Below are 25951 nucleotides of genomic sequence, written 5' to 3'. Positions count from 1 at the left end.
CATTTATTCATTCAGAAACTCATTAAGTCACACAACTATTCATTCCCTCCATAACCTACTTGCATGACAAAAGCAACAAAAGTTATAAAGACAACTATTTCAAAGACAATGCGTGGAGGGAAAGAAGGAGTATAGAAGCTTTGTACTGAAGACCGTTGCCAAGCAGTCCACGCTCCATAGTTCACTTTGTGATGCAGTGAAGCTTATCAGTCTCAGAAATCCAGTTAACTTTCTGTTGTACCCACTGTAAAGCTGTGTTTCCTTGAAAAGAAATGTAAAGAGTGGCAACAAGCTCATCTTCACCTCATTTACCAAATTCTGCAGAACCTTGCATCATAATGCCAATATAATTGTAGTTTTAAATCTGACAGTGTTTATTCTTTTTTTTTTCTGATTGTTAACCTAAAACATTTCCTATTTAAACCTTGCAGCTACAGAGTTTTTGTATTTTAGCTTGTACCTTCATTGGTCAAGTATATACATATATACTTTGAATCTTTACTGACTGGTAGCTCAGGTCTATAGTAATGAAGGTGTACCACTGACTAAATTATATGATTCATCCCTTCATATGCGCAGCATAGTCATAAACCACAAAGAAAAGGATATGTGCGTTTGGCAGATGGCTGGTGGTTAAAAGAGCCTGAATGACAAAATCTGCCAACTATTCCATGGCCTTGTCCATTATTCCACTCCACTGCTTTTAAAAAGTGTGTGTGTGAAAGCTGAGTTGCATCTGTGTGTGGAGCTTTTATCATGCTCCATGTATCTGTATCTAAGCGAAACAATCTAATCACGTCAATTGTGTCGTAAATGAACAATATTAAAATTACACTGTTAAATTAAAGCATTAAAAACAGCCATTTAATTTTTGTCTCTGACTTTTATTGTTTCTGCCCATCATGTGTGACGGGTTGCAGGCAATCACACTAATGGAGCTTAACAGGCCTATTCAAAATGTACCACACAAGTAATGTTGTTTTACCCATCTGTGTATGTGATCATGTGAAACATGGCATGTCTGAAACATATGAGGCCATATGACATTAAAGGTTATGTTTAAAGAGATTGGGCTGCTGATGGGTTAGGATGCGTGTGTGCGCTCCATGCTTTGTGTGTATGGAGTTGGTGAGTGTCAGCTGCATTTTCCAAGGATGATTCATTGAAATCACACCCACATAAAATTCAAATTGTATGCTCTGAAATTTATACCTAAAATGTAGACATGATTTTAAAAAAAAGAAAAAAAAACAGATTTATATCACCATCTTTGTAGGGACACTGAGTGACATCATGCTTTTCCTTGAACTTGCATAAATTTAACAAGGATAGTAACCTAACTGACTTCTTATCCGCATCCAAGCCTAAACCTAACTTAACTTTATACAGTTTCTTCCTATTTGTATAGAAATATTCCATCCAAAATAGCTAAAATAGCTCTTGCTCAGCAATAAGGCAGAATACTTAAAAACCCTAAATAGTCTTCCTGGGTCATTTGATGATAAAATTATACAAATGATGTATCAATGTTTAAAGCATGTCCAAACAGGTGATTCTGCTTGGATGGTGACTTTAAAAACCTGAAAAATTAACCATAGAACATTTATCATAAACCTTTCTCAAACACCGCCCAAATCCACTGGGGTTTATAAGCATTTTGAAGAAATGGGATGAGAGTATAAAAAAGGGTTTGTGAGATATTCAGAATTCTTGGGGGGGGGGGGGGGGGGGGGGGGGGTAGTTGCATTCCCTTGAAACTTAAAATGCCACATGAATGTGGCAAAACTGTTTAAATGACTTAAAAACGTTCAATTGGAAATGCCTGCTGATTGGAGAGGTAAAACAACCTAAAGATTGTCTGGACTGTTAAATAAAGGACAGCTGTTTGATCTATGCCAATTCAATGGGGAGTATATTGTGTTTCCACCCATGTAGGATAGTTTTGAGTCAGCAAAAGTTATTTGCACCACAACATAAAAAGGGTCAAAGTTTACATCCTGAATTCTTCATGTAAATATTTTTTTTTTTTTTTTTTTTTTTTTTTTAATCTTTTCCTTTTGTCAGACAAGTTTAGATTGTGGTTTCCTTGACCATGTTGCCCTCACAGAGGCTGTAAAATGGAGAGAAACCTACGAAGGCCTTTTCAGGGTGGTATTCATAAACAGCGTCATGTAACTTTAAAGCAATTCTCAGTGACGTTACCTTTTGTGTTATGTAACCATGCTAGGTAGCACAAGCCAGCTGCAGTTATCGAGTGGCTGTTAATTTGCTATTTATTGTTTCTCAACAAGGATGGCACTAGCAAACTTCACACTTTCCAAACCAGCACTTACAGTACATGGTCAGGTCATTCAGGGATCATTTTTAAAAGAAACAAGTGCTTGTTCATGACCTCAATGATTTTCCAAAATCCTGGTCTATAAACTAACAGAACTGCCAAAATGAGGGCAATTTTTGTACCCCATTTAGCTTACCAAGACATTTAGAATTACCTATTCAATTTCACAGTAAGATGTTAGAAGTTCATTCATTTTTTGAGGCAGGATGGGTATCAGACCACCAGCTGTGGAACAAAGTATTTCCTCCTCATGCTAAAGGTGTAATATATAAAAAAAAAAAAAAAAACAAGTAATGTTTCTGTGTTGTATTTAGGAGTTGACCATTGCTGTGGGAAAACATTGCTATTCTATAACTGTTTATTGACATGATTTTTGAAAATCATACTATGGGATTTCATATGGGATTTTTTATTAGATTATGTCTCTCACAGTGGATATGCATTGAAGATGAACATTTTATATCCCTCCATGATTTCTAAGTAGGAGAACTTGCAAAATCACAAGGTGTTCAAATACTTATTTGCTTCACTATATAAATAGGTGAATATATTTGTATGTATGCATGTATAAGAAAAACCCTCATAATTTTCTGGTACATGTCCAATACTTTACTTAACACTGCATGTTGCTACTTACTATCTCACTTTTATCATACTTTTATTTCTATATCTTGTTAACTTTTAATTGTTGCTACCTTTCAAGCGACAGAAATGGTCTTTCTCCTGAGAAGGGTGACTTACTATCACCGTCAAATTTCAATGTAAATTTGCAATATAATTAAAGTCTTTTAATCTCTTAATCTACTGCCACATTGAAAAGTACTGCCACTACTTTCCAACAGAGCTATTTTTAATCCACCACGGACCAAATTGCTGGAGGATGTTCTGTAGCTGAGCAAGTACCCTTGTGAAAAAATCTGCTGTTTTTCTAAACTATAAGCACTCTGACTTTTGACAACTGCTGGTAAAATGCTGACAGCTCATAAATACTTCATGCAACCTCACTTAGAAAAGGATAAAAATAATTACTCTTTAAAAAGCATACACCTGATCATCTTTCATCTTTTTGGGCATTTAAAAAAATATTTCCCAGACAAAATGAGCCGTGCTTAAATTTAGTCCCCAATTAAAACAAATTTAAAAAATAATTCAAAGGCTACGCAAATTTTATAATCAAATATTCAAATCTCTGATAATGAGGAAATTATTTAAATCAGGTTCCCAGTTATTAGGAGGCCATTCCCTCCCTTCTGGGCTTATTACCTCCTCTATACAGTTTACCATATCCATGAACATGAAAACCATGCCTATCAGTGGTTAATAACACCAGCTGCTGCAGCAAACAGATGCAACTTTGCAAAACCTTATCATTTTTCCTGTCTTTCATTCGGGGCTTCAACTATGCAATAGTATGTCCACACATTAATACTGTAAATGGGAGATGTGATATTTCTCAATATAAATAACTCAATTACGCACTAACAAAAATTTTAATTTGGCAATCGTGAGTAATGATTATGTGGGACTGTGATGTGATTTGTTTAGGCTTATACACATAAATGAACACTCAGATGTAATGTAGCTCATATATGCGTTGGCTCATTTAGAGATCGATTCCTGTCACCACTGATTACTTGAACTGATAATAACATTTGTAATGAAGCTGGAGTGCATTTATCAGAGGTAATTTAGCTGACATTTTTCAGAAATTAAATAGCAGTGGGGATATCACATCTGTTCTTTTAAAAATCACATTTTTCTACAGTGAATTCAAACGGTTTCTTTTGCAGTCAATGTCTCTTGTGTTAGCTTGTCACATATATGCAAATACATGATGAATCTAAAGTAGACTTTTGGCAAAACTTTCCCCAAGCACTGGGAAAGCTTTGGAGGGTTTGACTTCCTTCGCCCCTTCACTCTACTTCAGAGACCAGGGAGTTTCAGCTCAAAGTCAGCTTTACCTACAGAACATGCTCCCATTTGTAAATGACTTGAGGAAATTTGGTCATACCAGAGGGAACTCTAATAGTAAATGTTGATTTAATTTTAAGTCAGTCTATTGCCATGTCATTGAAATCATCTTAGGTCATTGTAATCTCATTTGTTGTCTTGTTTTAGTCGCTTTGGAGAAAATTGTCTGCTACATGACTATAGAATAGAATCGAATAGTAATTTAAATAAAATATAGTTGATTATATTTACAGTTGATTTATTTGTTTCACATCATTTGTAAGTTTCCAAGGGTTAGAGTTTAGTTTTATGAAGTCAATATTTACACTTAGATTAAACTATTAACCTATTTGGGTCTGCACTCAGTTGCCTACTGTTATCAGACATTTATCCATCTGTAAAATAGTTTTGTTTCTTCTTTCTTTCTTAGAAATGTCTATAACGCTTCTTAACTTTGTGTCAATCAATGGTTAATGGCCATTTCTGAATAATGGTACATTTACTTCTTTAATAATTAATATTCCTATGACAGCTGCGGCATCAAGTGTATCTGATACAATGTTTGTTTATTTTTAAAGGAATCTCGGGATGGCCCGTGATTGTTGATTCAAAATTAGAATTTTTTTTTTGGTTTTTGGTTTATGTCAAATTTGAGATGTGTTAATATGTCCTATGCATTTATTTTTAATTGCATCATTATATCTTCCCAAAATAAATTCATAAAAACTATGACAAAAAGTAATAAATTAACACGGACTGTTTGAAGTCCAATTTAACCAGCACAGGAGAAAAAGTGTGTGCTTGCAAAAAGTTTAAGCTGAGGAGTTAGGGAAGAAAAATTATGAGAAAAAACTAGCCAAAAGAAAGATCAATAGCACTTCTTTTCTCAGCTAAACTATAGTCCCTCTCACCTGAGCACACCATCAGAAGATACTAGACAGCAAGACAAAGTGAATTTAGACAACAGCAACATATTTTTGGTCAAAAAACAATCTGTGGCAGAAAGCCAGTGTCTTTCATGGAGATTACTGGGTAAAGAAAGGCTCGAGAAAAAAGGATGGCAAACATGTAGGCAGATTGAGTGTACTTAAAAATTTCTCCACGTGAACAAAAACAAAAGCTTGAATTATATGAAGCGATTTCCTCCTGAGACCTAACACTGCCTGAATTTCTACTAAATATTTATTTAATTTAAAACACTAAGCATTTGGAGATAGTTGACTCTACCCTCAGGTAACTAAAATCCTCAACCAATCAGTCTTCAGGTTCTCTCCATTTTTCTTCTCATCAATCCCCCCACCACAAATGACTGTCCTGTCTCGTTTCCCCCTCACTTTTCATTCCTTTACTCCACCCTTTTCTCAGCAGCTTAGCGCTGTCATTTTGAGGTACAAAATACAAGCCAGTAGGAGTGAAACAATTATGACCCCGTTGGAAGGGTTATTATGCATAATGCCCTATAATCCTCCCCTACAGTTTTCATCATAAATTACATGAACATTAAATGTGTGCAGCATGTGCGCAGCATGTGCACACTGATAGAAACTTGCTGGCATTTTGTGGAGAGCATCAGCTCCGGCAGTAGGAACTAAAAATCATACGCAATCACACAAAACCACAGTAAAGGCGTTGATAAGTAAAGATGATGTGGTTGTCATGTGATTATTCATAGCTGCTTGTTCTGCTGTGACAAGATAATGAAGACAATAGACACCAGACAGTCAGGCAGTATTTGACTGGATTCTTAGGTAGTGCATGATTAGTTTGTACCGTATTTTGTGTTTCAGTGTGTGCGTACTGCCAGTTGACATGTCAACATTAATTGAACCATGACCCAGATCAAAACAATGAGACTTGAAAGGGATTAGAAAAAGATGCCATATGAAATACTGAGCAGCAATAATTTGTGTAGGTGGCCCCTGACATATTCCACATTTAATCACAGCCTTTTAATCCCAGGCAATTTAACAACAGACAGACTTCTAACAAATCCCATCGTTCATGTTGCACCTCACTGTTCAGCTTAATAATCACATTAGCATTGTGTTAAATTCTAATGAATGATTTTTTCCAGCTGTGCCAGTAGCATTAAGTCTGGATTTCTAACACTTTTTATTTAATTAAAATCAGACGTTCACAATACCATTTTTTTCCTTTCCTATAATCATCTTTTTTAATTTTTATTAACTTAGATCAGATCAAATCGAGAATGTATTTTAAGCTCTGGCAGTTTTCATCATAAATGCTTAGAGTGGAACCTTGTGCCTTTTTTTTTTTAGTTATTAAACCAAATTGTTGACATTTGTCATTATACATTTCACCAACTGCCCGTTGTCTGCTCTTTGTGGCCTTCAACATGAATGTGGTCATACATGCACCACTCAGTTCTTATGATTATGTTTCAGATTGCCTGCTCCGTTATCTCTAGCTTCCAGAGATGACTAGACTTGACCAGAGACTGAAACATGTAATGAGAAGCTGCTCCATTCAAGCAGCATGTGTTTTGTTTATAATTGACTGAGCCTGCTTTTACTTTGCTATGAATTTAAATTAGATGTTAGATTTTCTGTATCAGTGAAAAAATGTTGAACTAGTCTAGTGATGGCTTGTGTATTTGTACCAGACCTCATGAATGACCACTTGTCTGCAACTAAACGATGACAACACCTTTTGGTTAACTACTGAAATTAAAAGGAACACCAGCAACACAAATGTAAGGTTTCTTTGTTTCCTTCCCCCTAGTTTTCCAAATGTTTTTCTTGTCTTTCCAAATAATATTTATCCACCAATCTTTGAGTTTGAGATATATTTTCCTTTGCAAGTGAGATGTCAGCCAGAAAAGGTTAAATGAATGAACAGGCAGGAGAACACATCCTTACCTCACACACAGAAACATAACAACACTCCAGCCACCTCTGACCCCATGTCCCTCCCTACAAAGTAGCCAAATGGTGAGAATAATATTGACCTTTCACTAAAGAAAGCATTTCTCCTTATTGCTTTTCCACATTTCACTGGTTTCATTTACTGGCTATCCTGTTGTGTGTGAATGGATGTGTTTAAGTATAATTAGGGGGGGGTTGCTGCACTATTGAGTTTTCAGGGTGTGGCTCTGAAGACAACATCATAAGTTAGTCTGATTACTAATTGTTGCGATGAGTGTGTCTAGCCTGGTTATTTCAAGCAACTAAATTATCTAAAGCTTAGTACTCAAGGATTTTTTTAATCTAAAAGATTTTTTTTTTAATATCTATTAAAGACCCCACACATGGAGACAAAAAAAAAAAAAAAAAAAAATCAGGAACTGAACAGGAATTTTCTGATGCATGCTCTGATAATCTCAATATAGCATCCCACAGAAAATGATTCTATCCTACAGGTGATCCACAATCTAATTTTCTGAGCAAGAAATCTGATGTGATCAAACATGATCTAACAAAAAAAAAAAAAAAAAAAAAAAAAAAATCACAATAGCAACAAGTGGAAAACACAACACCTACGATAGCAGAGCACATTCAAGATGAAGGAATGAAGGTGATCTTGAGACTATGGTAACTGAAAATCACAAACATTTAAAAAAAAAAAAAAAAAAAAAAAAAAGACTTTGGAAAAATGAATGAAGACAGCAAGAGCTCAGACTTTTCTCGTCTGATCAGCGTCAGCCATGTTTGCTATAGTTTTTGTCTCCAGTCAGCTAGTCCTCTTTTTTGGCTACATTCTGTTCCAGATCACCATCCACAAAGCCATGATTCGAAAGTTATCCCCTTTTCCCACACGCGTGAAGATTTTTGGTCGTAAATATTGAACAACTTTAAGGCATGTGATTGTCGGCCCGACACATTTGGGACGGATTGTTGAAACCGAGTCAATCCTAACACACCTTAGACCACAGGATAATTTTATCGCATAATCTTAAACTTCAGAAAATATGCGTTTGCCATCTTTGGTGAGGAAGAGGGAAATTTGGAACAAAAACAGCCTACTAATCCTTGTGTCTGTACCCAGCTTTAGGTTGCATTGAAAGAAAGTCAACTGTCTTTTCTCTCATTTTCTTGTCCAAAATTAAATATTTAACATTTTTCTAAAATAATTAAAAGTGGTCAGGACACAAGCTTTATTATTTTTTTGTGGTTTGTTTTTTTTAAACCATGATATGAAATCAACAAAAAATGTTGACCAATATTAGCTAAAAAGAAGACGTTTTTTTTTTTTTTTTTCCTTTCAGTTTTTTGTCACTAGTATTACATAAATTGTCTCACTCATCAAATCATTCAATCTAAGACTATCTTCATATATGGACAAAACTGGCCTAAATCTAACTTTTTTGCCCATGGGTGACCCATATCTGATTTTCTTATGATGTTCTGAAAAGCTTAAACCCATTTTTTTCTTTTCAAATCAGACCCCAGCCACTATCATATGTGGTACTGAATAGGATACACCTGATGTTTTTCAAAGCGACCTCAGTCTGAACAGTTCATGAGACAGGTATCTCAACTCCTCAATGGAGGAAGTAGGACAGCGCTAGATCAAATGCTATTTCCATAAGCAGTGTGCTGTATGCATTGTCACATCTTCTTCTGCACATGTGGCTCACATCAGAGCCGTTGACTGCTCACACTGGAATCTAACAGCACTCCTTTTTCATTAACTACACACACACACACACACACACACACACACACACACACACACACACACACACACACACACACACACACACACACACACACACACACACACACACACACACACACACACACACACACACACACACACACACAAAATAGATCTCAGGAAAACAAATCTGAACTGAGCATCAATACCTGCAGTGAGTGCAGCTCAAGTCTGATGAATGTGAATCTTGCAATCACATAAAGAAAAAATATAAAAATACACATTTCAGCTTGCACCCATAAACTCCATACACAGTTAGGCAAGGGAGTAACTGACCATATTGCATCAGTATACCACTGTGTTCACCCTTCCTTTTAACAACACTAAATAAGCTTATGGGAACTGAGCACACCAATATTTGAAGGTGACAATCTAAACAGTTCTTTTCTTCTTCAGCCCCGATTACACAAGGTCTGTAATTTATTGGAAAAAAAAAAAAACCTTAAAATGTGGACTCGTCAGACCAAAGCACACTTCTCCACTTTTCATCAATCCATCTGAGATGAGCTCAAGACCCGTGAAGCATGGGGATTTTCTGAAGTGTACCAGTGCCCATGTGTTAACATCCTTCACACAACAATGTTGGTTTTTATGCAACGTTGCCAGAGGGATCAAAGGTTATAGGCATTCAATGTTAGTTTTTGGCCTTGTTGCTTACGTGCAGAGATTTCTTCTTTGGATGGAATTATGGACAGTTGATATAATCCCTAAATTTATTACAATTGTAAGTTGAAAGACATTCTTAAACTGTTGGACAACTTGCTAACAGTTGTACACAGTGTCGAACCTGGTCCTACCTATCTTCGTGAAAGACTTAGCCTACTTGGATGCTCCTTTCATACCCAATTAAAACACTCACCTGTTTCCAGTTAACCTGCTCACCTGTGGAATGATCCAAACAGGCGTTTGAGCATTTGACAACTTTCCCAGTCTTTTCTTTGTCTGTCCCAAGTCTTTTAAACACATTACAGGCATCAAATTCAAAATGAGTGAATATTGGCAAAAACATAGTTTATCAGCATTAACATGAAATATCTCATCTTTGACATTTATTCAGTATAGTAAAACTTTAGAAGCATTTATAAATCCTTGTTTTTGGTCCCACCTTCAATGGATTTGGGGCTGTAAAAAAATACACTCTGCCCACATACGTGTGTGTTTTATCAGGTGTCATTTCTGTCATCTTTATGTAGTCTAACATGTTTAATTATATGTATTATTTCTGTTTCATTGATTGTATTGTGTGTCTGAGAGCGTGTGTGTGTGTGTGTGTGTGTGTGTAAGTGTCTGTGGTTGTCCTTTAGAAAGGTAGGAGAACCATAGACCCTTTTCTATAGGACCCTTAGGCCCCAAGGTATCAGTCATTAACTGAATTGTGAATTATACTTGATGAGGGTACTGCCCCAGTGATGAATTGCAGTCCACTGACACATACATCAGTCTATACTGATAGCTCATGTATATTAACAAAGTACCCTTTACAATACATGCATACCGTAAGTAGATATGTAGCAGGATTGTCATCTTACACAGATAAATGACTTGCTATATAATATATTTAGTGGTGATTTCAAGCTCCAGCATGTCTGTTTCATTAATTTTGTCCTTATTTTTCTTTGGCTAAGATGGGTGGTGGGGAGTTCAACAAGGATGTATTTAAAAACAGTAATAAGTGTAAATGTGTTTGAGAGGGTGTCACCGTAGAGGAACACAATGGTTCTTAATATAGAATCTAATTTGTTAATAAAGCTCAGGTATACTGTGTGTGATTAGGAGTACTTGATATTTTTTAAGAACAAACATCCACAGTATACAAAAGATTAATGCGTCTCTCTCGCCCTTCATTACTGCTAACCATTTCAACAAACCAGATTCTGTGTAAGCCCATTTCTGCATAAAAACAAGATGAGGGGAAATGCATTAGGAAATACACTCCCAGCAACATAAAAATGCTGATGGGAATCCATATTTTCTGCTTACTTTTCATTTTCTTTGGCATAAAGCTGTGAGTGGAAAAAAACAACGTGCAAGGGAGACATTAGGATAATGGAGAAAAAAGGTGTGTGTGTGTGTGTTGCGAAGGGGAGAGTGTTATTGGATGGTGGTCCAATGGCAAATATGGAAACCACACAGGGTTACTCGAAATCATTTCTAAACTACTTTAACTTGGTATAGTTAGATAGTTTACAAACAGTGAGGGGTGGGTTACTGGCGTTTGAGAAATGTACAAAAAAAAAACAAAAAACAAAAAAAAACAACAGCTACTGATCTAAATTGGTTTTCAGTTTTTATCTATAGAGCCCAATGTGACTGAACAGTCTTTTTTAATCTTTAAAAACAGCTGACTTGTCCATTTGGAAGTCTCACCCAGACCACTCCAACTCAAACTTGTGTAGGGCGAGACAAAATTAATATTTTCCCCTCAAACCTACAAGAAGTTTGGATTCACCAGTTAATCTAATCTGAATGCTTTAAATTTAGAGGAAACTAGAACTAAAGCCTGTTACATACTCCACGAGAAGCGAGAACTTTTTTCTTGTTCTCGAGGCTCCGAGAAGAAAATGACGTCATTTTGTTCTCGCGGACGTGTTTGAGGACAGTTCTTGACACACCGGGCTGGCAGAATTTTTTTCTTGCGGGGCTGCGAGAAGTATTGTGTGATTGGTCGGACATTGGAGGTGGGCGTCGTTAACACATAGAAAGCATGAAGCGGAGTTGCTGCTTCCGTGTGTTTGCTTTTGCCAGCAAAACGGATTGTTTTGATAAAACAGCTTATCGAGGTGGTGAGAAAGTACGAACATTTTCACATGTGGCAATAAAGCACTCAGACCCAGCCGCGTGCACAACCCGCCCTGCCGCGGACGAAGCTGCTCGTTAAATATGAAACTACAAACTCGTAGAGCAGAAACCTCCACCAAGCACAATGTTTAAGAATCCTTTTAAAACATTCCTGGATCCAAACGGTGATCCTGATCACCACCAGAATTTAATCAGTTCTTCATTTTTACATTTGCAACAACTCTTGAAATATTTATAAAATCCCTCCGTAACCTTTTAAGTTATCTTAAGCAAAAAGACGCCGGGAAAAACAACCTCCTCGGTGGAGGTAACAACCGGGTTCATTGCACATAAAGCAGACATCGCCCCCCGCAGTGATCCCTCCCCGCTGCAGACGTGCTTCTGGTGTAGTATGTATGGACCTGACGAACAAGACGTTTTTTTCTTGTTCTTGCAGCCTCAAGAACAAGAACTCAGTTCTTGCTTCTCGTGGAGTATGTAACAGGCTTTAAACATACACGCAATGGGAAGCTTCAGATGCCCAACAACTTAAACCCCATACTTACTTTTAAAAACAAACTTTTTTTCCACTCAAAAGCCTGACACAAACTCACATGTTCATTTTAAAGCAACAACTTCTAATGCTTCTAACTGAACATCATTAATCTGGAGAATAACTTCAGCAGATTCTGTTTCACATACTATCTTTCAGATATCACGACTGGAACAAGAAGATAGTTTATTTAATGGCATTGGTCTGGTGAGGACTGAAAACTGGAGAAAGAGATGCTGAATCTAAATGTCAGTTGTTAAACTGAACTAAACTGCCATGAAAGCACCAAGGCTGTGCTCAAGTACTACATAAGCATTCACACAATTGCATAGTTGCACTGAATTGTACGACAGATTCAAGATCTGCTCCGTAATTAGGAACATTAGGTGAAGATCAATAATGTTATGTGTTCAAATGCAGTCTTGTAAAATTTCCTTAATGATGGCACATTTGAATAACCTAAATGCAAAACAAGGTAAATGTTGTAATATTTTTTGTTTTCACAGCAATATAAAAAAAGAATACCAAATATTTCTTGTCTTACAAGGGTGACGTCACTTAAATAGTCTGTCCCTCCTACCATGACACAACTTATGCTAGTTAAGCTCTGAACACACAAGTCAAACTGACCTAAGATAAGACTTGATTTTTATTTTTTATTTTTACAACAAAATATTTCATATGTGGTCTAATTTACCAACAAGAACTCAAATAATTGCTATCTGTGGTATCTATCTTGGTGATTTAACAGCCAAGTATCTTGAACTATGGCACTTCGATCATTGATTTTTGTACCTCAGTGCTTGATGGTTAACAATAAAATACCCACTACATATTTTTTTGAGTGCTTAATTGAAACGTATTTGCAATCGAAGATTTAAAGTAGTTGTGAGAATTATAACATGCAAATCAGAAATGACACAAAACATTTGCAAAATACTATCAATACTAAAGAAAAAACAAATTAGATGCATTCCATCAACCAACGCCAAGAACGCTGAAAAACAATTTATAGGCGTAAAAAAGTGCCAACAATCCACGGGGCCCAAGTGATTTCTTTTTCCCTGGGGCCCAAGAATTCCTAGAAACTGCCCTTACTGCTACTAATCAACATAAAGGATATGAAAGTCTGAGAAAGGAAGCTTGTCTGATCAGATAAAAGAAAAAAAAAAAAAAAAAAAAGCACATCACACACTTCACCTTTTCACTAATTTTACTTAAGTTCATGGACAAAACGTTACCTGTTTGCTTATGTTCAGCAAACCAAGATAACTGCACTTGTTCAAAATAACCAGAATACACCAAGTACAAAAATGAACTGTGTCTAGGATATTGGCATCAATCAAATTCTCCAAGAACAAATTTTTCTAAGCTCTTTAACAACAGCCCAAACATTGAAGTTATTCTTTTGATAAATAATACTTCCACATCATTGCCATTCTCTGAGCCTCCCCTGAAACTGTTTGGAGCATCCCAGGAGAGCTTTGCCTCACACCTGGAAAACTTCTGATCTAGATAATTGACAACTGTCGGCCAGAATTCCTCTCATCTCAGTTTTCAGTGTTGATTTTTTTTCCACATACTATTTTGTATTATTCACACCTACTTACAGTATATAATGTGATTTATTCTGTGAGCTTGAAAATGTGGCATATGGTAGAAGCATCTCAAAGTATCTGTTAGGTCAAGAAAACCAATGCCTTCTCGATCCCATTTCCATTGTGACTTCAGATTACAACAGAAGCAGAATTTAGCTAAAAAATAAATAAATAAAAAACAGCAGCATCTTAAACAAGAAACTGAAAAGTTATATAGATCGGATGAAATTATCCAGACAATCTATTCAGATATAGATTCAATGTTAATACCGCATGAGGTCTCAAGAAACACACACCTGCATTTGATCACAGCCGCTTGACAAATATTCACAAGTATGAGCCCTTTTTTGACCAAGTATCACTTGAAATAATATGCTGTGCATCACTTGAATATTTCAGCCATGGATTCTCCTAAACTGCATCATTGACCTCTGTCTTCAGCACATTTCAAATATCCTCTGTTTACTTTGTGGTTATAAACCTGAAACCAGGCAAACTCAGACTGCCTACAGTAAAACACTCATCTGGGATTAGGAGCCATTTATTCATCTCAGCTCAGTAATACTATAAGAGCCTCGCTTCAAAATCCAATGAATATTTCACACTTTCATTTCATATGCAATCCCTGGTGCTGAGAAGTGTGTTGCTGGATATCATTCTGTGGATGCTTCTTTGTGTGTTGGTAACTAACACTAACACAGTCTGTTAGTGTATGTCTATCTTATTTAGTGTATTTTAGGGGAATTGGTATGTGGAACTTCATTTGATCTGAATATTGAAATGTACTTTTTTTTTTTTTTTATCTAAGTCCGCTTTCATGTATGATTTTGGAGCAGCATTCAGCATGTGTTTTAGGCAGTATAACTGCATTCAAAGGGTGCTGACAATGAGGACTGGGACTCTCAGAGTGAATATAGAGATAGAGAAAAAGGCAACATCTATATGGAGATGCAATTTTACATAAAGACTTAATCACATACATAAATGCTTTAGTATATATGCCAGGCCTGTATATAAAGCTGTGTTGCTGCCACAGAAATGCTTCAAGATAAAGAATAAAAGACGGAGAGTGTGCAGAAACTTGGGCGGTGTAAAACACAAAGAAGAACATGGAGGACTACTGAAGATAAAAATGAGACTGTTTTGTGGAACGATGAAGATGTAGAACTTCATCTTTGGGTCACACAAGATACAGGAGGATGGCAAATGCAATACTGTAATCCCTCGTTGTTGTAGCCGTTACCAGGGATAAAAGCGTACAGGTTAAGGAAGAATTGGTGCTGTGATGTCAGTGATTCAGGATACAGGTTGGAAACGGAAATAAAACAGTGACATTTGGAAATTTATAGACCTTGGAACCTGGTTTTAGAAGTTTACTTTGTTGTGCTGCCAAAACACCAGTTCCATTTCAACAAAACATGCAAATGATAAAATACAAACAGATTTAACTGAACTTATCTCCATGTGGATATGGCCAAAGTTGTGACAAAAAAAAAAAAAAACAAAAAAAAAAAACCCACAAATGTTAATAACTATAACATTTATCTTCAAAGAGCCCCTAGACACTCCCAACAATATAAGAAATTACATTTTAAATGTTATTTTCTATGTGCAAATGTAAATAATCAAACTAAAACGAGAAAAAAAAAAAAAAAATACTCAGTGATCCTGAACATTTTACAGAAACCAGTTGGACCGGCTCAATTTGTGGATCACTTATTGAAATTAATAAGGATTTATCCAGTTGGTTCACTTCAATACAATATTTTTTTAAGTCAACCACAAACTAAATCCTTATTCTGTTCAACTCAAAATAAAAGATAAGCATTATAATTATGTTTTGCCTTCTTTTTTTATTTTTGCAAGTTATGTTTTTGTTGGAATTTGGACATGTAAGAGGGATTATGTTCACATGTCACCTTTTTAGAATACAGCAATTAAATCTCCAGCATTGCATTTTATAGACAGCAGCTGACATGTTTTCTTATATTTAAGTGATATGCAGCATATCAGTTTACAAACATTCAGATAAAATGGTAAATGACAAACTTCCAGCAAACCCTCACTCATGTTACATAAACCTTTAATCTTTTCCAACAAAGGAAATAAAATTAAATAAATCTCCTTTTTTTCTTTATACCAAATTTTGATCCGTTGAGCCAGTGAGGTACACACCTCATTATTATACTGACTGATCACAGTTGCAGACTAACACCTTCCACATAAAAAAACATTACAAACAAGGACACAGTGGCACAGGGCAAGCAACTAACTGGCTAACAGCAGGACCAGTTCTTGCTGCTCTCTAAAACCATGGCAACAGGCTTTTGTGAAAATAATCCCTTGGGTAAGTTTCTGGTCTCCTGACTCTTTCATTGTTTTTGTCAGTGATTCATTTGGCCCCTGAGACAAGGCGTACAGTGCAGTGTGACAGCCTCTTTTTTACCAAATGAGCAATAATCTGAACATTTCTAAAAATGTCATGTATGAATATTATTTCTTTTCCATGGAGATGGATCTGGGTCATAATTTTACTGAAGCTTTTAAAAAACACTATTAAACTAACATATCCAAAATGAATTATGAAAGGCTATACATGTTTTCCCGTTTAGCTTTGGCTGAATTCTGAAGAGAAATATCTTGCTCTGAAAATCTAAAACAACAACAACAGAAAAAAATATTATTGTGACATAAGAATAAAAATAGAGGAAAGACTCCTGGTCAACGAAAGCCACAGATGTTCCTCCTTAAGGTGCTTACTACCTTAAGAGAAATTTACAACTACAGCAACTTTGTTATTAATTAGCACTGAGAATTTCCCACAGATGCTGCAGTATTTATACATGCCTAAAGGCATACAGTATGAGCGGAGAACACAAAGATAGATCATGCATTACTTTTTCTAGCCAGCAGGTTCTTTAAAAAAAAAAGTTTTTAGATGTGAACTTAATTAAAATTTCAGGTCAGTGTAAGATATAGGCTCATTAAATTATGTTAACATAGTTTTAATTTTAAAAGCCACCAGAAGAGGGATTGGAAATAATTTAAGGTCCTAAAACATGGCTCAAAAACTCCTTAATATATGCCATATGATGACATTTGAACAATGCTAAAGTCTGTGAGGAAGAAGAGAAAACCTCTCTCCCCCACAGGGAGAAATGAAAAGTGACATATTCCCTGAGGGGGAAACATTTAAAAATAGATTATGGATGAATAATATGGATAATATGTGGATTAGGTTTGCAAAAGTGAATTGTTAATGACACTTTCTACTGCTAAAGGCAAGTTAAAACCTTTACCTTTGAATTTAGCTTGAGCAGCAGTATGCTGTCGAAGGGTGGCTGATAAGCTACAGCAACTGCAGAATATGAACGTTTACAAGCAATTCAAGGCACAAAATACGGCACTGATAGTAACACACTGTTTTGCTCAGCGTTTTAGACTGTTGGAAAGGAAATTAAAAATAACCTAAATATTTTGGCGAGTCTCAATTATCTGAGCTATCAGTTTACGGCTACTAATTCTGGAAACAAGATTACATTTCCATCAAAAGAGAAATCTGCCACAACAGATTCTTTAATTGCAGTATCTTATTGAAATCTTATACAAACAAACCCAAAATCTTCTCTGCAGGTTCTTACCTTGTCTTTGTCTTCTACCAGATCGCTGAGTATATCATCAGGGTCCAGAATCCCCCCATCACAGTATTCAACATGATGAGTCCGAACTAGAAAATCTCCTTCCTAGAAACAGACAACACAGCAATCATAAATAAACAACTTGTGGTAAGACCTAAAACCAGATCACTTTCCCAACTCTTTACAGTGAACGGAGCTTTTTAAACAGCTGGAACCATTTCAAAGTTGAAACAAATACTAAATGCTTTGCCATGAAGATGTCAAAGACACTAAAGCACAGATTTCTTGTGTTTGGATGTTCAAACGGAATGAGGCAGTGGAAAAGTCTTGCTAATAACACAGCTGAATATAAACATTTCTGCACAGACCTTAAAACTGAATGGCATCTGATTGCATAGTGCCACATTACGTTCTACTGATAGTTTATTTATTACAAAAAACCCCGCAAAACACTCACTTCACATTCTATATACTTCAGTCCATGTGAGCACAATGTCACCTGCTGATTTTATGCAAATAAAACTATAAATTAATTTATGTCAAGATCTCCACGGTAACTTAGAGATCATTTTTAGCATCTTGATTTATTTTACTGCACTTCATATAGAACCTATATTTACAAGTTTTCTCTCTTTTTTTTTTTTTTTTTTTTTTAATATTGGACTCTAATGCATCTGAACAGTTGAGGATTCACCAATCAGTTGATTAAATGTAAACAGTTGTTAAAAGATGTTTGAAGATACTCATTCATTCATTCATTTTCTATAACACTTAGTCTAGTTCAGGGTTGTGGGGAAGCATATCCCAGAAGATAATGATAATAATAACAATAACAATAACGATAATAATAAATATACATAATGATTTGGATTTGCATCCTAAGATGCAAGTAGTAGGTAGTCATTAGCCATAAGTTTGGAATCTCTCTCTCTCTCTCTCTCTCTCTCTCTCAATATATATATAATTTTCTCTCCTCATCTTATCACTTACTCTATATTCTTATATCAGCAATAAGAGCACCCAACACCAAACTTATGGCTACTCACTACCTACTACTTGCATCTTACGATGTAATTCCAAAATGGTTACTGTGTTACATACGAAAATATTCAACAATGGCAGTAAAGACAGGTTACATAAGAGAAGTGGATAATGTTAACTGGACATTGAGGTTTTTGTTCAACAGGCATTGAGTACATGATGTTATGGTCACCCCAAGAAACACTGGATTCTTTCTGCGGGGAGACAAAAAAATTTTTTTTTAAAAGGATAAAGCCACAAGCGCCTTCTTTACTGCTCAACAACCTCTCTGCTCTTCATTTATGTAGCTGTCTCTTGTTGAATGGCCTTCTCTCACATCTCTGCCCTTTCCTTTGTTTCTTGCCACACATCTTCCACATCTTTCCCGAGGTGCCTTGTACAGATTACAACTCTCGCCTGGCCCATTCTCTCTCCCTGCTCAGCCCCTTTTCTCCGCCAGGTTGGGCCTGTGATTAATGACACTGACACTGTACTGGACAGCTGACTACACAGAGCTGGTTGTTGAACAACATATTGAAACAACAGCACACTAGTACGCACACTCATACAGAAGCCACACACAGCCAACGGAAAGGTATGAGTCAAAACACATACAGGGTGGTGCTCCATTAAATCACTCTTTCAGGGTCTGGTGCATGGAAGAGACAAGACTGTGTGTCCCTGGGTGTCACTGTGAAGGCTGGGTCAAAAAGACCATGTTCTGGTTGTTCAGCTCACAGAATAATTTAATCCACTTCCATCCAAGTTCATCAATCCAAAATGACTTGAGAAAGACAAATGTGACATTCAGCTACAACTCACTGGTTCTGATTTGAACATTTAGTGTTACATGTATCTCAGGTACTCCTTCAACCTTACCAATTGGCCTGGAAATAACACAAAAAGCTGGAGCTGGTGTTGGCTAAATGTCACAATTATGGGAGACCCTACTCATATTTGGTTATCATATTTTAATAATATTGGTCAAAAGACAATGTAGTTCACTTTTAAGTGGTATCTGAGTGAGACTTAGCTATACGTACATTTGATCCTGGCCCAAGTTATTTTTCTCTGTCTCTTAGAACCACACTACGTATACATGAAACACAGTGTGTGTTTGGACCGTGATTTATTTTAAAATAACCAAGGATAAATATAACCAAAGCTCACACAAACCACATCGTGCTTCTATGACACCACACGGAGAGCCCTTTTAAATGGCTATTCAACTACTGTTAAACAACACTGAAATTGTGGTTGTTTATAAAGTTGTATCGCATCTCTGTCCTCCTCCCATTCTACCTAAATTTATTGTTTGGCTCAATAACACTAACTTGGCAAACACCCAAAACCAAATACCTGAGAGAAAATCTTAAAATATTGGATTAACAAATATATTTTATAAGTATCTTCTTTGCCAAGTGTTTGCCTTCCTTGAGCAGTACTGTTCAAGGTTTGGGGGCATATTATCATGAGGATGATAGAGGGTGACTTTTTTATTTTTTTTTTATTTTATTTTTTTTTTCCCCAATCCCTGGTGACAATCTAAGTACAAAAATGAAATTGTTTAGCAAGTTTCCTGCCGTTGGCTGTGATTACATTTTGCATCTACAAACGTAGGCGATAAACCGATCATTCCCACCAAAACAGGGACTCCCTAAACAAGTATTATTACTGTGCTTACAAGCTGTTAAATATTAATTTGTGGAGAAGCCAATCAAGGAACACCACAAGATACACATAGATTTGTACCAGCTTGCTTAAAGTCAACCATTTTGACAAATACTCTACAAAGTCAATTTACATGCATGAAAAACAAAGCAAAGAAACCTCTGGACACCATGTCACATGTACCTGTGCAATTTGCATGAGACCATATGTTGCCCTTAGCATTTCACTGCATTCATTGTGCATTCCAGAAGTACATGTAACTAAACTAATAGGCTATTTATCAAATTACAGAAAAACCAACAGATCATTGACACGTCATTAACCTGGAGCTTTCAGGGCCCTGGAGATCTTTTTGCACTTTTCAGGTAATATATCAAAACAGAGGCATTGCTGTGTTTTGTCATGTTGACACGTGAAAACAGTCTCAGTTTATGGTCAGTCAAGGGACCTTATTAATATTGTAGTAAATATCAATTGTTTAAACTGCAAAAATTATTTGCTTTTCATGCCGTACAATCAAACTTGCTAATTTGTATGCCCCCCACCCCAGTGTGAATGAATAATAATAGTAAATAGTAGTTGTTTAGCTCAGAAAACAAGGGGCTCTTTAAAGCATTGGCAGTTTTACTTTGCCCTGTGTAAAGAACTGATTAAATCAGAGACACCAATTAGTCAATCAATTAATAAACTGTAGCCCACATTATCTACTAAAGATTTATGAAAACTCCTATATCTGACTGTTGCTGAACTGGCAACAAGCACGTTCAGGTGACTTCCTGGGAACATACTGGGAAAGGCATTTTAAACTGCATTTACAGGTGATAGATACAGACACAAACCAGGGCTCTACGGTAGCCACCGATAATGGTAATGGTAGAAGCTATTTTTAATGCAGAAAAATAAACTGAAGATTTAGAAAGATGAGAGCAAACTAATCTGATTTAAAAATGTATCAGAAATGCTTCCTTGCAAAGTGGTGCAGGTTTAAAACCCAGAAGGATGTCTAGATGTAATATAAAGATAAGAGTTGGAAACACCATGAACTAATTTTAAAATTAAGAGGATTAACATTCAACACCATTTTACATTCTCTGGAAACTTAACTACAAGAAATTGAATCACACCAGGGCAAAAACACAATTCACAGCATTCATTGTTGTGAGGTATGAGGTAAACTCCCTCCATCTCCCCCTTTTGCTGTTCTCTCTTAACAGCAAGTGTGCTCAGACTCACAGTTTACATCAGAGTTTCGTCAAAACTGGTTATGAATACTTTGCAGCAATTTTTTTAGTCAAATATCTTGATTTACATCTCAAGTTGCATTACATGCCAATCTTTGTCCACGTTTCAGGGATTTATTTATCTTCTGTTCATCATCAACACCATATTTTCTTAAAGGAATAGAAAGAATAGTCAGACATGCTGACACAATAACTAAGGTATAATAGCCAATTTCAAAATGCCCATTATGTCTGTTGCACATTTGTAAATGTACGATTAATTAATCTAACAGATATCCAGCCATACAAGATTTAAAATAATAGACAAAAGAAGAGTAAAGTTACCAGTGTTATGAAATATTGTTAGAATATTCTTGCTCATCTGTTTCTTCTGGGGGGAAAAATAGCAAAACCTGAAAATAAATTATCCCGTGACCTGTCTTGTGACCCTGCAGTAACAAAGCTGTTTTGAGAAAAGACTGATGGAAATGCCATGACAACCATAATTCATCATGTTAACCAAAGAATTCAGGATTAAAGACAGTCACAGGCTGATTATTCAATCAGCAATCAGCAAAGCTGAAAGTTTGTTTTTTGTTTTTTTTTATAGCTTTAAGGTAAAAAAAAAAAAAAAAAAAAAAAAAAAATCACTGATAAGCGTCAGATGGATTGGTCCGCTAAAACTGCTGTATAAAAAGTCAAGAGTGTTTTGGAAACTCCACCCCCTTGACGCTTTGGCACCGTGTATTTAGGGTCTCCATTCAAACCATCAAAGTATTTGATTCTCAAAATGGCCAGGAAACACAGCTTTTGGAAGTAATTCAGGACAGATACTCAGTAAACAAGACAAACATGGCCAATGGTTAATTTAAAAGAGCATTTATGCCACTATCTGTCCGTCATACCTATGCAGTGTAAACAGAACAAATACGGCAAGTAAATCAACACATTCCTATCATTTTTCTGCAGCAAAGGGGCACTCGTCTCCTCTCTGCCTCTCCACATTCTGGGAAATAATTACCTGTGCTTTGGCATGTAGCCAGGATGTTATACAGTTTTAACAGCTTGTCTGACTACGCTTCATCAGCATTACTCCCCCTGCTAATGAAACTGCAGGATACACATGTGGTTTACATATCTACCTTACAATGTATATAATGCAACAAAATAAGGGGAAAAGAACCGTCAACAAGAATGGAGTAAATACACCTCAAACCCAGACCAGAAATCCATCGGTTTAATATTTTAGATACACGAAAAAGCAAACATTTGATCATCACTGAAACAGTGCTTTTAGTCTTCTATATTGATTTATGGGAGAAAGCTTAACCACTTAATGGCATTTTAAACTCCATTAATTCACAACAACCTTAAACTGGCACATTGTCATTTTATGAAGCCATACAGAGAAATCCTCAGAGACACTGTGCTTCCATTTTTGTCAACTTCATACAAAGCAGATATGAGATATGTGTTGCTTGTATTATATAATTCAGTTGTTACTTTTCTTTTAATGCAAATCACAACAGCTCAATCAATGCAAATTCAATGTGATCCAAATACAATAAAATCCACACTGGTCCAATTTATAACCAACAAACCAACTCATTAACATTTCCCAGCTGAGGGAGGGATAAAGGACATTACAACCCATGTCGAACCAGCCAAATATGAACAGTGAGAAACTGAGAATTACAGCTGAAACATATACAAGCAATTTATTAAACAAAAATCAAACAGACTCAGCCGACCTGCCGTAAGGTCAGCTGGACTCAAACCTTTGTCCTTGTCTGCAGAGATATAACCTGCCTAAAGTGATGCAGCAGCTGATAGCTTCATACAGAGATGTGAGCAGGAAATCCAGTCCTTGATCTGCAGTGCAAATTGCCTTGTTGTACAATGTTTATATGCAGTCTTCTAGCTTCTGCACCACTGCCTCTGTTGACTGGTGGATATTGAATATTACCACAAATGTGTGAATAAATATTTCACATCATCCGTCCTGAATTTTCAGGACTGCAATAAAGTATACCCAATACCTGCTACCACATGCTGAATTTAAAGAGATTAGCAACACCGCAAGAAAATTAGCTATTTGTTTTTTTTTCACAAAAAAATAAAACTTCACAAAAGTCATTGCTTGTATTACTTTTGTGAAGAGAAACAGCAACTAAAAACTGTTGCAACAGAGATTTTCCATGGCAGGCTAACTAACAAAAGCTGTCTCTGCTGTTTTACAAAGCAGGCAACAGTAAATAATCCAACTTAAACAGGAGGATAAACTAGTTGCTGGACTACCTGCCCTGTCTTTAACGTCAAAATAAATTTCACTGTTGGCTCCACATCCAGGCCCCTCAACTGCTTTAGGGTGAGGTGTAAGGATGCATAGACACAAGTCAACAAAAGGTTAGGGTACCATGAAACCATGGAAAGGAAATGCTCATTTCCAATGTGCTTTTCAGAATAGTCTGTTTACTGTTCAATGTTTTAATCTTTGGAAGCTAACTACTTATATTGAAACTTTTGAACGTCATAAATATTGACAAGACGGGGGGGGAAAGGAGGACTCGGTTAAGCTAAAACTGGAGACATTCATAAAGACCCAGCAAACACTGGTCTGTTTGCCATGAAGTAATTAGGAACTTTGTCAACAAGCTGATAACTTCCTGATGACTCCCTATGAAATCCGCCTCTGCATTTTTTTCCACTCCCCTTTCTCTCTCCCTTCCTCTTCCCTCTGTTATCTGAGCCATCTTCCATTTTACATTCCCAGGTTATTCCAATTTAAACAAAAATCCAACAAGTCTGCCAGCTCACAACAAGTACCGTGCAAATTACTTTTTGTAAATGTTCAGATTGTCCTTGATACAGTAATTTATGCTTTCCCTCCACCTTCATCTATCATGACTGATAGTTCTGCATTACACACCTGCCATCAGCAAGGTCCATTTTTCTTAGTATTAAAACAAATAAACAGATATAGGTGCCCTTTGCTCTCTGATGGATGTTATGACTATCTTCCTCCAGCAGTACATTTCCCACCCTTACCTTATGAAAAAGTTAATGTGTCAGCAAGTGGTAGAGCAACAGAAAAGGTTTTAAAACTGTAGGTAAAGCTTTCTATTAAATAAATACATTTTCTGGTTCAAATCAGTCTCCATCTCAGTTTCATTGATTTACATTAAATTAGTCTCACTACATTTTTTGCTACATCTAAAGCTCTGTGCTCATCAGTCTTAAACATAAACACAAGCCTTTTGGTTCCCTCTTTAAACAAAATATCTCTTGTAGTTACTCATAATTAAAAGAAATGGATTCAATTTCAAACTGAATCAAAAGAAAACTTTCTGGTCACAAACACAATAGAAAGCTCTGTGGTAAAGACCCTGAAGTTGCTTCAAAATCCATCCAATTAGTTTCTTTCCTCAGTTTATTCTACTGGAGTCATTTTATCCAGGCTGTCTCAGATATTCCAAAGCAATACTCTGTAAAGTGCAGCAGGAAGATATAGTTTTCAGACAGTTATTATGCAACAAATATGCACTTAAGTAAAGATTTAATCAATTGCTACCTATTTCCCAAACAAATTAAATCCGCCAAACCTTCCTGAACATTACAGAGAACAACACGATTAAAGATGTAATAGGTTGGACGTGTCCACAGATTTAAAAAAAAAAAGAATTATTTTTCATATGTGAGTGACAGACAGACAGACAAGCATTTGCAGGCACATCCTTTTAAAAATTCCTGTGTCCACAATTCTTTACAGGTCACACCCAAAACTTAATGGAATCTTAGTTTCACAAAAACTCATCCCAAGGAAAATAAATAAAACACACAAATCCACTCAGTACTCTGCTAGCATAAAGTTGCAAGTAGACAGACAGACGGACAGATAAAAACCAGCAAAAACATCACCTCCCTGGCAAAAGTTTACAATAAAAATAAAAAATGCTTCTTTTCTCAAAGTAAGTATTTCTTTATAATTATCCCTTTACAGCTTAGGGTGAGTTATGCATCTGTCTATCCTGTCTGGTTTGGGTTTTATAGTCAGTTACGTAAAGGCATCTGCATTTCTGACTGGGGAAAAAAAAGAGGGCTAAAACCCAAAATACTCTCTAAAACCTAGTTTAGAACTGAATCTCCAGGATCCCAACTTTTCGAAGTGTCATTGAAACTTGTGCTTAGCCTGTGCTAAGCTTTAGCTCTTCTTTAGCTCCGCTGGAAGAATCTTACAAAGTAACTGATACATGGGACTGCCAACGTCTATTAGATACAGCAGGTGCACACAGAAGCGTGAGATAATAAAATGTTTTTTATACAAGCAGCATACTCTAAGTAGGATGAAGCAGATGGGGGAGGGGTGGGGGGAGATAGACAGAAAGTAAGCCGTCTCTGTGACAATTTAAAAATATGATTTACCAAGCGCTGGGGGGGAGATTAGGGAGACTGGACTGCTCTACAACACACATATACAGATACTGGTTTTCTAATCCTAAAACACATTA

At 36.2% G+C, this 25951-nt stretch overlaps 1 protein-coding gene across 1 annotated transcript in view; it reads right to left on the bottom strand.

The window, feature by feature from the left end:
• LOC306766896 (partitioning defective 3 homolog B-like) overlaps nt 1-25951 on the bottom strand; it is a 230308-nt gene that overhangs the window by 200403 nt on the left and 3954 nt on the right. Inside the window, exon 2 of the mRNA XM_079254754.1 lies at nt 17536-17637. Within this exon, the coding sequence (XP_079110880.1) occupies nt 17536-17637 (102 nt within the window). The remainder of the gene's footprint in view (nt 1-17535; nt 17638-25951) is intronic.

This window comes from Telmatherina bonti, assembly GCF_933228915.1.
Source record: "Telmatherina bonti genome assembly, chromosome: 15".
Lineage (NCBI taxonomy): Eukaryota > Metazoa > Chordata > Actinopteri > Atheriniformes > Telmatherinidae > Telmatherina > Telmatherina bonti.
The sequence above is the reverse complement of the archived record's forward strand: the minus strand, read 5'-3'. Positions and strand labels throughout refer to the sequence as shown.